Consider the following 14294-nt stretch of genomic DNA (forward strand, 5'->3'; position numbering starts at 1 on the left):
TGTGCCCACCAGTGTGCCTCTTAGGAGAAAATGTGCTCATCAGAGTGCCCCTTATTTTGTTAATGTTCACTCTTCATTAATGTTAAGGGGCACTCTGATGGCCACATTTTATGTTAAAGGGCACACTGATGGGCACATTTATTGTAAGGTTCTCTCTGATGGGCATAACACAATGTGCTCATCAGAGTACTCCTAATATAAATGTACCCATCAGAGTGCCCCTTAATATAAATGTACCCATCAGAGTGCCCCTTAATATAAATGTACCCATCAGAGTGCCCCTTAATATAAAATAAGGGGCATGCCAATGGACACATTTTATGGTAAAAGGGCAAATTTGTTAAGGGGGCACACTGATGGGCACATATTATGTTAAGGGGGCACTCTGATGGGCACATCTGATGTGATGGGGGACACCTGATGCAAAGGGGCACTGTGATGGGGCACACCTGATTTTATGGGGACACCTGATTTAAAGGGGCACTCTGATGATGGCACCTAATGTAAGGGGGCACTCTGATGGGGACACATGATGTAAGGGGGCACACTGATGGGAGACACCAGATGTAAGGGGGCCTTCTGATGAAGAAACCTGATGCAAGTGGGCACTTTGACGGGAATACCTGATGTAAGGGGGCAATCTGATGGGGAAACCTTATATAAGAGGGTACTCTGACGGTGGCAACTGATTCATGGGGGTCACCAATCAGGTTGCATTGATGGCCACTGGTGCAGCTGCATTTATGGGCACTGGTGAGGCTAAACTGATGGGCAATGATGAGGCTGCACTGATGGGCACTGGTGAGGCTAAGCTGATGGGCACTGGTGAGGCTAAGCTGATAGGCACTGATCAGGCTGCATTGATGGGCACTGATCAGGCTGCACTGATGGACACTGGTGACACTGCATTGATGGACAATGATCAGGCTGCATTGGTGGACACTGGTGAGGCTGCATTGATGGGCACTGATGAGGCTGAGCTGATGGGCACTGGTGAGGATGCATTGATGGGCACTGGTGAGGATGCATTGATGGGCACTGATCAGGATGCATTGATGGACACTGGTGAGGCTGCATTGATGGGCACTGATCATGCAGAGCTGATGAGCACTAGTGAGGCTTCATTGATGGGCACTTATCAGGCTGCATTGGTGGACACTGGTGAGGCTGCATTGGTGGACACTGGTGAGGCTGCATTGATGGGCACCGGTGAGGCTACATTGATGGGCACTGATGAGGTTGCACTGATGGGCACTGGTGAGCCTGCAATGATGCATTATTTTTGTTAAACCTCCTTGTTTGCCATTAACATTAAATTATGTTACCCCAATGTATCATATTTATCTTGCATCATAACACCAATATCTATTATAAAACCAGGTGGGCATGGATGGTGAGCTGATTTGGTGGTTCAGTGGGCCACTTGACTGGACTTGCCCCCCAGACCTCAGGCTGCCAGCCCTCCCCTGTATATATGAGCATATAAATCCATCAGGCAACCTCCAGGGATATAAGCCGTCACTGGGAAGAAGGTATGGACTCAAAGCACCTCTCTCCACTGCACACTGTGGTCATCTCCAATCCCCCAAATGGAGGGGACAGACCATAGTGTGATACTGTATGAATTTTCACATTTATTGTAATAGATAAAAGCCACTTACTTTATAAAAGACATATTCCAGCATAAAATACAATGCAATCGGCGTCCAAGCGCTGCTGTTCCGCTTCCTTATTGACTGCGGGTGACGTCAGACTCTCCTCCCTCCCTTCCGCATGCGTTACGTCCCTCGGGGCGGGACTTCCACAGGTGGGGGGGGGCGCAAATTACTTGCCTTGCCCCGGGCGCTGACAACCCACGCTATGCCACTGTGGATGACATTACCCTGTCTCGTCACCATTTCTAACTGCGATAAGTGGTTGAACTCCTCCTCCTTCAGGTTAGAGGGACTGTAACATACCCCCACTATTACTGTCATTTACCACTTCTTCTCTTTGAAGTTCCACTCACACGGATTGCATCTCCCCACTTGCCCTATTTACAATGTCATTCCTCTCTTCCACCTGTGAATCATTCTTGATATATAGAAACACCCCTCTCTCTCTTCTACCCTCCCTGTCCGTCCGATACAAGGAATACTCCTGGATAGTTGCCAGCCAGTCGTGTGAGCTGTCAAACCAAGTTTCTGGTTTTCCCACAAATTCTAAATCCTCCTCATGCAACAGCAGCTCCAGTGCCTCCATTTTCTTAGCTAGACTCCTGCCATTTGTGAACATGCCTCTCAGTTTTGTATGGGAGCATTTTATTTTCTCCTCTGGTTTTCCAAAGGCTGCGATTTTGATGTGTCAACTCATTTACCCAAGGTTTAGGTATTATGCATCTACAGGCCTTCCTTTATCAAGATGGCAGCCAAGGTTAATGTTGAAAAATGTAAAGTAATGCACTTGGGCGTTAGAAACACGAAAGCAAGCTACTCACTTTGGGGGAAACCTCTGGGTGAGTCTAGGATGGAAAAGGACTTGGGGGTACTGGTAGACAACAGGCTTGGCAGTGGCATGCAATGCCAAGCCGCAGCAAGCAAAGCCAACAGAATACTGGGATGTATAAAATAGGGGATTCACTCCAGAAATAAAGAAATTATTCTCCCTCTCTACAAGACTCTGGTCCGGCCACATCTGGAGTATGCTGTCCAGTTCTGGGCACCGGTCCTCAGGAAGGATGTGCTGAAACTGGAGAGAGTCCAGAGAAGGGCAACAAAAATAATTCGGGGAATGGAGGACCTCAGCTATGAGGAAAGACTACAAGCACTGAACCTATTCTCTCTGGAGAAGAGACGATTGAGGGGGGATATGATATCAATGTACAAATACTGTACTGGCGACCCTAGCATAAGGAACAAACTATTCAGAGAAAGGAAATACAATAAGACACGCGGCCACTCACTAAAACTAGAGGAAAAACGGTTTAACCTTAAAATACGTAAGGGGTTCTTCACTGTCAGAGCAGTAAGGCTGTGGAATTCCCTTCCACAAACAGTCGTATCAGCAGGGAGCATCGATAGTTTCAAAAAACTATTAGATGGGCACCTTAAAGACCACAACATACAGGGGTATACAATGTATGGTTAACAGCAAACACACACACATCATAGGTTGAACTGGATGGACTGGGGTCTTTTTTCAACCTCACAAACTATGTAACTATGTTAATAGATTGATCTGGCAAGAATAATTCATCATGAATCCATGCTGATTACTACTAATGATACCATTTTTATAACTAAAATCTTGCATATAGTCCCTTATCATCCCCTCCAATAACTTGCAGACTATTGATGTTTGGCTAACTGGCCTGTAGTTCCCAGGGACTTTTCTCCAATCAGCTGGTACCATTCCTGTCAGTAGACTGTCCATAAAAATTAGCAACAGTGGTCTGGCTATAACCTGGCTGATTTCCTTAACCACTTAAGCCCCGGAGGATTTTCCTGCTAAAAGACCAGGGGGTATTTTTGCGATTCGGCACTGCGTGACTTTAACGGACAATTGCGCGGCCGTGCAACGCTGTACCTAATCGAATTTGACGTCCTTTTTTTCCCACAAACAGATCTTTCTTTTGGTGGTATTTGATCACCTGTGCGATTTTTTGATCACGCGCTATAAACAAAAAAATAGCGACAATTTTGCAAAAATAGCAATATTTTTCACATTTTTTTATATGAAATTCCCCCAAAAAAAAGTGTAAAAATCTAAATGTTTTAACATTTTCGGCCAATTTGTTTTATCCTACCTATGTTTGGTAAAAAAAATCGCAAAAAGCGTATTTTTATTGGTTTGCGCAAAAGTTATCGCGTTTACTAACAAAGGGAAAATTTTTTGTCATTTTTGTTGTTTTTTTTTTTTAACGCGTAATGGCGGCGATCTGCGATTTTTTTTTGCGGTACTGCGACATTGCGGCGGACAGATCGGACCCTTGACTGACATTTTTGACACTTTTGGGGTTACCAGTAACATTTCTACAGTAATCAGTGCTATACATATGCACTGTTACTGTAAAAATACACTGGTAGTGAAGGGGTTAACTTTATTTGGGAGGGAGGGGCTGTGTGTGTCCCTAGGGGCATGCTTTCTACTGTGATTGGCTGTGGCTTGAGCTGTAAGGACACTGATCAACGGATCTACATAGTAGATCCGTGTGATCAGTGTCTTTACACCGAGGAGAATGACAGGTGGTTGGTTTACACAAGCTGCCTGACATTCTCCCTCTCCCCCGACGATCGCCGAGTGACCGCGGGCGCGCGCTCGCTCCCCAGACCCTCCCAGGCTAGTGACGTTAATTAACGTCACTCTGCCTGGCAGGGGCTGAACGCCGCAGTAAATCTACTTGCGGCGGTCGGCAAGCGGTTAAGGACCCTCGGGTGTAAGCCATCTGGTCCCGTTGACTTATATATGTTAAACTTTTCAAGTCTTATTCTGAGTCGGTCTTCTGTTAACCACGAGCATGCTTCCTGTGACGTGTTATTAACCACTTGCCGACCACCTGCCACAGTTTTACTCCGGCAGGCTGGCTCAGCTGTGGGAAGCGACGTAGGGATCACCACTGCGTTAACCCCTTCCCTGCCAATGTCATTTTTATAGTAACAGTGCATATTTTTAGCACTGAATACTGTAGTAATAGCATTGGTTCCCCCCCCCCAAAAAAAACACTTGCCGACCAGCCGCCGCACTTATACGGCGGCAGGTCAGCAGGATCCCGCGAATCGCCGTACCTGTACAGCAGTTGGCAGGAGCGTTCCTGTGGGCATGCGCATGCCAGTGGAAGTGCTTGCCGCCAAGGCACCCTCGTATGCTCCCCATAAACAGAGCGTCAGTCTGCTGTTGTAAACACAGCAAACCGTTGTTCTCTCTGGTACCAACACAGAGCCCCTGTGTTCCTGCTATTTAGGAACACAGGTGTCTGTTTTGATATTACAAGCCCACCCCCCCCCCCCACATTTAGAAAACACCCCCTAGGCTCACACTTAACCCTTTGACCTTCCCTGGGTTAACCCCTTTCCTACCATTGTCATTATTACATTAACAGTGCATATTTTTACCACTGATTACTGTAGTAATGTCACTGGTCCCCACAAAAGTGTCAAAAATGTCAGTAAGGAGTCTGATTTGTCCACCACATCGCAGTCCCACGAAAAATCGCTGATCGCCACCATTACTAGTAAAAAAGTAAAAAGAAAAAAATGACATAAATCTTTTCCCTAGTTTGTAGACACGATAACTTTTGCGCAAATCAAAATACTCTTATTGGGATTTTTTATCAAAAATATATAGCAGAATACAAATTGGCCTAAAATGAGGAAAAAAATTTGATTTTTAATTTTTTTTTTTTTTTCGGAAAAGTGAAACTTTTTTTTTTTTTTTTAGAATTGTCGCTTGTTTTTGTTTATAGCGCAAAAATAAAAATTGCACAGGTCATTAGATATCACCAAAAGAAAGCTCTATTTGTGGGGAAAAAAAGGACATCAACTTGTTTTGGGTACAGCATCGCACGGCTGCGCAATTGTCTGTTAAATTAACACAGTACCGAATCGCAAAAAATGGCCTGGTCATTAAGGGGGGAAATCTTCTGGTTCAGAAGTGGTTAAAGTGGTTCTAAGGCTAAAAGGTTTTTTATCTTAATGCATTCTCTGTATTAAGATAAAAGACCTTTCAATATCAGCTCCCCCTAGAACCTCTTAAACACTTACCTGATTCCATTCTAAACCCAGCACTGTGCCTGTCTGCTGCAGCTATTCTCTCTTGTCTCACTAGGGGCTCTGATGGCAGCGGAAGATATATGAGTTTACCCATAGTAGCAATTGGCTTGCTATGAGGTCATTCACAGAAGAGGAGGAGCAGAGAGAGAAACCAAGGGGCCCCAGAAGAGGAGGTTCAAGGTTGCTATGTGTAAAACCATTGCACAGAGCAAGTAAGTATAAATCTGTTTTTTTGTTTTAGAAAAAAAAAAAAATAGAGTTTACAACCACTTTCAGCCCAAAGATTAGTCATTTTTTTCATTCAACACATTTGAAGTGTTTAGAGAAATCCTCCCTGCTAAGGTATTGTATTCTGAGAGTGGGGAGGCTGGAAAATTTGACAGGTTGGTTGCACAGAAGTCAGTTGGTAGATCGACTTCTGTAAAACCAGCCTGCTCATACACGGATCAAAAATCAGCCGGTCCCTGCTGAACCAGATCAATTTCAATCCATGTCCCTTATGGCCGGCTATATTGCTCCATTTCTATCAAGCCAAGCCAAGCAAAGAGAAGTAATCCAGAAATACTCAGGGCAAGCTGAAAAACCATCCTTAGGTGAAAATCTAGACTATACACCCACTCGAGTAGGGTCCGGCCAGACGCTCACAATTTATGTAATTGGCAGACCCCTTGATGAATAACAAGTGCTACTAGCTAAACATCGGTTAACTACTTGCTTCTCGGTCACAGTAGGTTTACTGTGACCGAGAGGCAGCTACAGCTCAAAAACGTAAATAAACATTGTCGGCTTGCTTCCGGGTTTGGGGGGCGTGCGCACGCCCCCTGCTCACCTCCGCTATGGTTGGACACAGAGCAATTTTGTCAGCAGGTCCTGGCCAATAATTTATGGCTGAGACCTGTTGATCAGCTGTGTCCAATCACAACACAGAGTCCTGTGTGTACACAGAACAATGACCTGGCTGTTTACGCCAGATTGCCCGCCACACTATTACAGTCCCACTTTAAGTCGATGATCAGCGCCATTACCAGTACAGTGTCATAGCTGCGTAAACTCCAGTATATATACCATAGTTTGTAGACTCTAAAACTTTCACACAAACCAATTAACCCGAGCAACCAGCCTGCATGTCCGGATTCAGCTTTGATTGAGTCTCCGATCATGTAACCCGGAATCACAACGTCACTTCCGGTTTACTTGTCTGCCAATAGCGCCGATTTAAAAAAAAAAGTGTAATTATTAAAAAAATGCAGATTTTGGCATTTTGAATACTTTGAAGTGCAGTGGAGGGGTCTGGGGTTTTAGACCCCAGATCCCTCCATATAGAGTACCTGTTACTGCCTATTACTGTCACAAGGGATGTTTAAGTGTTAAAAATAAAAAATAAAATAAATACGAAAACATTTTTTTTTTAATTTAAAGCCCCCCCGTCCCCGTGAGTTCACGAACCAAAGAAAACGCATACATAAGTCATGCCCGCAAAGGAAACGGTCTTCAAAACACACGAGGTATTGCCTCGATCGTCAGAGCGAGAAAAGTAATTCTAGAAAGAGACCTCCTCTAACTCTAAACTAGTAACCGTTAACATTTTTTAAAGCGTCACCTATGGAGATTTTTAAGTTTCGTAGTTTGTTGCCATTCCATGAGTAAAATGAAGAATTGATATGTGTTAAATACCCCTTACCAAATATAAATAAGGGTTGATACAGATAAATCAATTAATATAGTCCAGCTGAAGTTGCCTCTTACCAGACGACAATGATAAATAAGCCAAAGTGAAAAAAACAATGATGAGAGATAGGTGTAGAACCATCACCAGCTAGATGAGCCTCTTACCATGTGAAAACAAAACCAAGTGTGTAAAAATCAAATTCCAATAAGACACCAAGATTCAGTACCGGAAACGAACCAGTAGGGGTCGCCTCTTACCAGATCTTTAGATCAACCACGCCTGTATGTTATTAAATGGTTGGGGGTCCGACCATAGACTTGAGCAACTGATCCTCAGATGTTCCCAAAGTTCACCATTCAAAAAGAGAGAAAGAGGCTCCCATAGCGTAAAACAGTAAAATTTATTCCAAAAATAAAAAGCAAGAACACTCACAGAAACCAGGATGGAATGAGCAATTGTGTGCAGCCGCCGGCCGGACGGCTTCGCTCGCCCGCACTCTCTGGTCGCGATCGGATGACGTCAGTACGCCGTGCCCTGACGACGTTTCGTCACAGATGACGTTTTCAAAGGTGCGGACGGCGTACTGACGCCATCTATTTATGCGGGGAGGTAAGCAAAGACCAGAAGCGAACGAGCACCGTCCCGCCATCTTAGATGGGGGAAACCAAGAACGGAACGGTAACTCATACGATATCCAGAGATTGATACCTACAAACTGTATATGTAAAACAACATTGAAAGTTTCACATAGCCGGCAAATTAATTATACTGAATAAATGCTTATTAACATAATCAATTGTCAAATGATACACATACATAACCACATATAAATGGATCGAGTGTGCCGCCATCTAGAGGTTATGGATAAGTATTACCAAGTTAAACATCATAGTCACAACAGGACAGCACCCTATTTAACCCTCACAATACAATGGAAAGTTATGGATGGAAAAAATTATTGATGTTGGTGAGATTTCATCTTAAATCCATTTTTAAATACAGTAAACGCAAATATCTGTTGGTTAAAAAACCAAATCTGTATGGCTATCAATTGGGTAAACCAGAAACTGTATAGAGCAATTGGGATCCATCAGATATTAACACATATATGCTAATTACATAAAATTGGTGCTGTTCTCTGACAGTAACAATAAAATAAATAAAATGAAAAAAAGGGGAGGGACTAATTTGTTAAAAGAAAAAGAGAACCCGATTGAAACTGGATTTATTAAGCATTATTTATGAACGCGTTTACCTCAATATCAACATTGAGTCCAAACGGTACATAAGTTTTGACCCGGTGAATCCAGGTCATCTCTAGCTTTGAGATTCCTCTAACTAGAGGTTCACCTCTCCAATGAGGTACAAATTGAGGTACAAATTTATCTATCCCAAGGAATAAGGTGTTTCTGGGATTTTTGTTGTGGACAAGGGCATAGTGTTTGGACACCGAATGTTTAGGGAAACCTTTGAGTATATTTGATATATGTTCATTAAGTCTTACTTGTAGCGGTCTTTTGGTGCGTCCTATATACTGAAGCCCGCATGGGCACTGGAGTAAATAAACAATACCAGTGCTCATGCAGGAGATAAATGGCTTAATGGCATGAACTCTGCCTGTACTAGTAGATTTGAATTCTTTAACTGTTCTACATTTGTTAGAACTGAAAGAACAGACTCGGCATCTGTTGCATTTGTAGAATCCAGTTAGCTGGCTTAAAAAGGTGGGTTTGGGAGCAGGTGGTTCTAAAATATTAGGTGCCACTTTATCCCTCAAAGTGGGAGCCCCTTTGAATACCACACGTGGTTTGTCAGGCAGGGTACTGCCCAAAACTGGGTCATTGCCAAGAATATGCCAATGACGACCAACTATATTTTTAACACTCATATGTTGGGTTGAGAAAGGGGTAACAAAAGGTAAATTAAATGAGGAGTCTTTGTTATCAACTTTGGACACATTGTTCAATAGTTGCGTTCTATTCAATCTGCTAACCTCCAAAAGGGTTGCATCAAGAAACGTTTTACTATATCCCTTATCAAGGAACCTTTTAGTGAGAACAAGAGCCTGAGATTGGAACTCTTGAAAATCACTACAATTACGCCTAATACGTAGGTATTGGCCTTTGGGTATAGCCCTCAGCCATGGTGCGTAATGACAACTATCGACAGGAATATATGAATTCCTGTCGGTTGTTTTAAAATATGTACATGTCGAAAATTGACCATCCTTGATGTTGATGGTGAGGTCAAGGAAATTAACAGAAGACTGACTACACTCATAATTTAACTGAATACCCCGATCATTAGAGTTCAAGTGTTCCAAAAAAGATAGTAAGTCACTGTGGTGGCCATCCCAGAGGAGGAGCACGTCATCTATATACCTAGCCCAAAGCAGTATCTGCGGCCTGCGATGGGAATAGATGACGTGCTCCTCCCACTGGGCCATAAATAAGTTGGCAAGTGACGGGGCATATTTGGCGCCCATGGCCACTCCAGTGACCTGTCGATAAAACTGCCCATTGTACCAAAAATAATTATGGTGAGTGGCGAACTCCAGTAGCTCCATAATAAAGGATATCTGAATTGTTGGTAAGTCAGAATCCCTATTGAGGTACATGTTGACTGCATTTAACCCCACATTGTGTGTAATAATTGTATAAAGAGAGGAGACATCAGCAGTGACCATCCAAAGATGGTCAGTGGGAGTCAAACCCATTAGGAGGCTAATGACGTGTCTCGTATCTTTAATATATGAAGGTGTGGTTTGCACCAATGGCTGCAAATAAGAGTCGATGTACTTCCCCACCCGGGACGTCACAGAGTCAATGCCACTGACAATGGGACGACCCGGGGGGGAAGTCAGACTCTTATGCAATTTAGGTAAGTAATAAATAACCGGAGTGCGAGGGCACTTAGGGATCAAAAATGCTTTTTCTTTTTTGTTTATTATATTTTGATTATATCCTCTCTCCACAATGCCCTCCAAAGTCTTTTTATAAGAAATCTTGGGGTCTTTGGAGAGTGGAACGTAAGTTTGATTATCACCCAAGATACGTTGCATTTCTCGGTTATAATCACTGCGATCAAGTACAACGATCCCACCCCCCTTGTCTGCTGGTCTGATAACCAAATCCTTATTTTCACACAAGGAATCTAATCCTGTTTGTAGGCCAGCAGACAAGGAGGTGTTGTGCGGTTTGATCTTATCAAGATCTCTTAGTACAACATCCCTAAAAACTTTTAATGATGGAGCTAGGGATCCCGGAGGATTAAATAGTGAAGCATTTGAGAGCCCGGAGTGTTGAATTTCTGAGCTAGTCAAACGATTCTCTTTAACAGGGTTGCTTAATATATATCTTTTAATATTAAGCTTCCTCACAAACTTGTGGACATCCATGTAAGTGTGAAATTTGCTCTACAGGGTGTGGTCACACTTGAAGTTGCTGCTGTTCAAAATTATTTCCTTTAAACATATCAATTCTTCATTTTACACTTGTTCACTGACAACAGTGATCTTTGGTGGTGGTTTAATTTACACACATGTTATCCTCAATGATCCAATGACCATTGAGTCTATCGCTCACGTGGGCCTGGATCTTCTATCAAGGTGACAAGATTTATAGAGCATCTGCTTCTCTCTTACCTGAATCTGGTAAGCAATCTGGTAAGCTTATACCCTTAAGGGAGTCTGGTCCAGGACTACATCTAGGATTTTGTCATCATCATTTATTATTGGGACTTTTTGGACTTTACATCTCCATTTATCATACTTAGCGCAACTTAATTTACAAATATTCTACAGGGTGTGGTCACACTTGAAGTTGCTGCTGTTCAAAATTATTTCCTTTAAGCGCGGTTAATCCCCCTCTATATACCATTCCATGAGTGTGTGTAAGGGATGTCAGGTACTCCATAAAAAAACAGCACATTTCCGTTTTATGGCATTTCTATGAAACCACCAGTAGATGGCAGCACAAAGCACAACTGCAAGCAAGGCATGGGAGGAACTAAAAAGTTAGACCTTTCGTTTCTGGGGGAACAGAATAGCTGTGCTGTGTCCCTCAGAATCATACCTTACTCATGTCCTTGTATTTGCAGGTAAGAACGAGTATATTTATGGTTATAAACAGGGCAAAGTCGATTTAATTTACATCCCTGTGATCAGTAAAGGCTCCTGTCACTACTGTGTGATTGAATAACAGACTGCACAAATGTTAGTGGGTCACACTGTAGCATCACATGACTACAGTGTACCAGGAATGTGATTATTATAGTGTTATGTGTTTATATCTTATATTAGATTGTATTATGAGACCACTGTGATACAGGAGGAGTAACCGCATATCAGCATTGTTTAATTGGTTATTATTTTCTATGAGGATGTTATTCCTGTATATCAGAATGTTGATATTATTATATATATAGTTATGTAATACTGTAGTATGTATGAACAGAATAGCTGTGCTGTGTCCCTCAGAATCATACCTCACTCATGTCCTTGTATTTGCAGAAACGTTTTCAATAAAAATAATTCTGGTTTCACTCGGTCCGATCCCTTCGCACATTGGAATTATTGACCATATTTTCAGCATATGTGCAACATGTGCGCAATTTTAAAACACAACATGTTAAGTATCTATTTAATCGGTGTGACGTCATCTTTCACAATATACAAAATAATTGGGCAAATTTTACTGTTTACTTTTTTTAAATTCAGTGAAATGTATATTTTCCAAAAAAATTATGTTTATAAAACCGCTGCTCAAATACCGCGTGCCAAAAAATATTGCAACAACCGCCATTTTATTCTCCAGAGTCTTTGCTAAAAATATATATATAATGTTTGGGGGTTCTAAGTAATTTTCTAGCATAAAATAATGATTTTAACTTGTAAACAACATGTCAGAAATAGGCTTGGTCCTTAAAGAGGAAGTAAACCCTCCTCTGCAAGTTGTACCTATAGGTAAGCCTATGATAAGCCTTACCTATAGGTACTGTAAATATCTCCTAAACATGCACCATTTAGGAGATATTTACCTTATATGCAGCCAGTGACATCACTGGCGCATGCGCTCTGAAGGAACGGCCTCTGGTTCCGTTCCTTCAGAGCCCCGTGCCGTGACCATCGGCTCCTGCGCGTGTGGGAGTGATGTCACCGCGGCTCCGGCCAATCAGATGGCCGGATGCCGCGATCCCGGAAGACGGGCTACTAAACATGTCACCTGTCATAGAGGTAAGCGGGCGGCACGGCAGGGGGCTCGTTCTAAGGTAAGTCTTTCATAATGAGCTAGTATGTGATGCATACTAGCTCATTATGTGTTTCTCTTTCAGGTTGAAAAAAAAAAGGGGTTTACAACCTCTTTAAGTGGTTAATATACATTTACTGGGACTTTTTTCTTTATCAAAAATATGTAGCAGAATACATTTTAGGCTACATTTATGAAGACAATTTTTTTTTTATTATATATGTTTTATAGTAAAATGTGAGAAATATTTTTTTTCAAAATTTGTAGTCTTTTTTTGTTTATATGTTAAACAATACATATACCCAGTGGTCATTAAATACCACCAAAAGAAAGCTCTATTTGTGTAAAAAAAACAAAATGATAAAAGTTAATTTGCGTACAGTTTTGCATGACTATGCAATTGCCAGTTAAAGTAGCACATTGCTAAATAGCAAAAAATTCACTGGTCACGAAGGGGGTAAAACCTGCTGGAGGTCAATTGGTTAATTTGTGTTGACAACTATGGAAACAATCAACTAGAGAAAATACATACAAGGATATGGAAAACGGAACCACGGAGAGATGGACATTATTTCACCCCTTGCATCAGTTCTTGCTTTACTTTCCGATGGAAACACATTAGTCAAAGTCAGAATATAGCAAAGCAGCCACACAAGCATAATAGCCATGATAATCTGAAAAAGAAAGTAATACAGATTTTATATTGCAGTCAAATAAATTATGTACAACACAGTTATAGCAGATTTCTGTCATTCAATCACAATGGATAACTAAAAGGATTTTTAAATGTGTGGATTATTAATAGCAGGCAATTGATATTTATAAGAAAAAACATTTCTGATCCAGGTATAACCAATTACTTTAGAGGTACAGGAAATTAGCTTTTTCCCTTGTTGAAGAAGGTGAACCATGCATTAGGCCAGGTCCACACTGCTCCGACTGCAGACGACTTCTGATCCGACTTTGCCCTACGACTTCAGGTCAGACTTCCATGCAACTTCTATTAATGGGATCCGACCATACCAGGCCCTTTGAGTCTGGTATGAATCTTTAAGGGGGAACCCCCACACCAAAATAAAAAAAAATGGCACGGAGCCCCCCCCCCATAATCCTTACCAGATCCTTATCTGAGCATGTAGCCCAGCAGGTCAGGAAAGGGGGGGGGACGCTTGCTCATACCAGGCCACATTCCTTCAACATGGGGGGTGGGAGCTTAGGGGCAGGGGGGCTCTGCGCCCCCTACCCCATAGCACCTTGTCCCCATGTGACAACCCTGAGCTAGGGTTGTGGGAGTCTGCAGGTTTATCAGAATCTGGAAGCCCCCTTTAACAAGTAGTCTCTCAGATCCTGCCCCCCTATGTGAATGAATATGGGGTACATTGTATCCCTACTCATTTACCCCAAAAAAAGTGTAAAAAATAAATAAAAAGAGTAGACAGGTTTTTGACAAAGTCCTTTATTAAGTCCTCCGCTCATATTTTCTTCCTCTGGTTCTTCTGCCGGTTCTACTCCCTCAGCTGATGTCTTCGCCCAACGCTGGCTCCTGCCATTGCGTCAGCTCCCGCTGTCTGCCATTTCTGAAATAGCCATGAGGCGTGGCCATCTGGTGAGGTCATCTGAAGACCCCGTCCC

At 42.4% G+C, this 14294-nt stretch overlaps 1 protein-coding gene across 2 annotated transcripts in view; it reads right to left on the bottom strand.

Annotated features, from left to right (window-relative positions):
* Window positions 1-14294, bottom strand: part of SLC23A1 (solute carrier family 23 member 1) — a 580604-nt gene that overhangs the window by 189980 nt on the left and 376330 nt on the right. For both annotated transcript variants that reach the window (XM_082255678.1, XM_082255677.1), the window contains one exon: window positions 13195-13336. In XM_082255678.1, coding sequence (XP_082111804.1) covers window positions 13195-13336 — 142 coding nt within the window. The remainder of the gene's footprint in view (window positions 1-13194; window positions 13337-14294) is intronic.

This window comes from Pelophylax lessonae (assembly GCF_965119305.1).
Source record: "Pelophylax lessonae genome assembly, chromosome: 4".
NCBI lineage: Eukaryota > Metazoa > Chordata > Amphibia > Anura > Ranidae > Pelophylax > Pelophylax lessonae.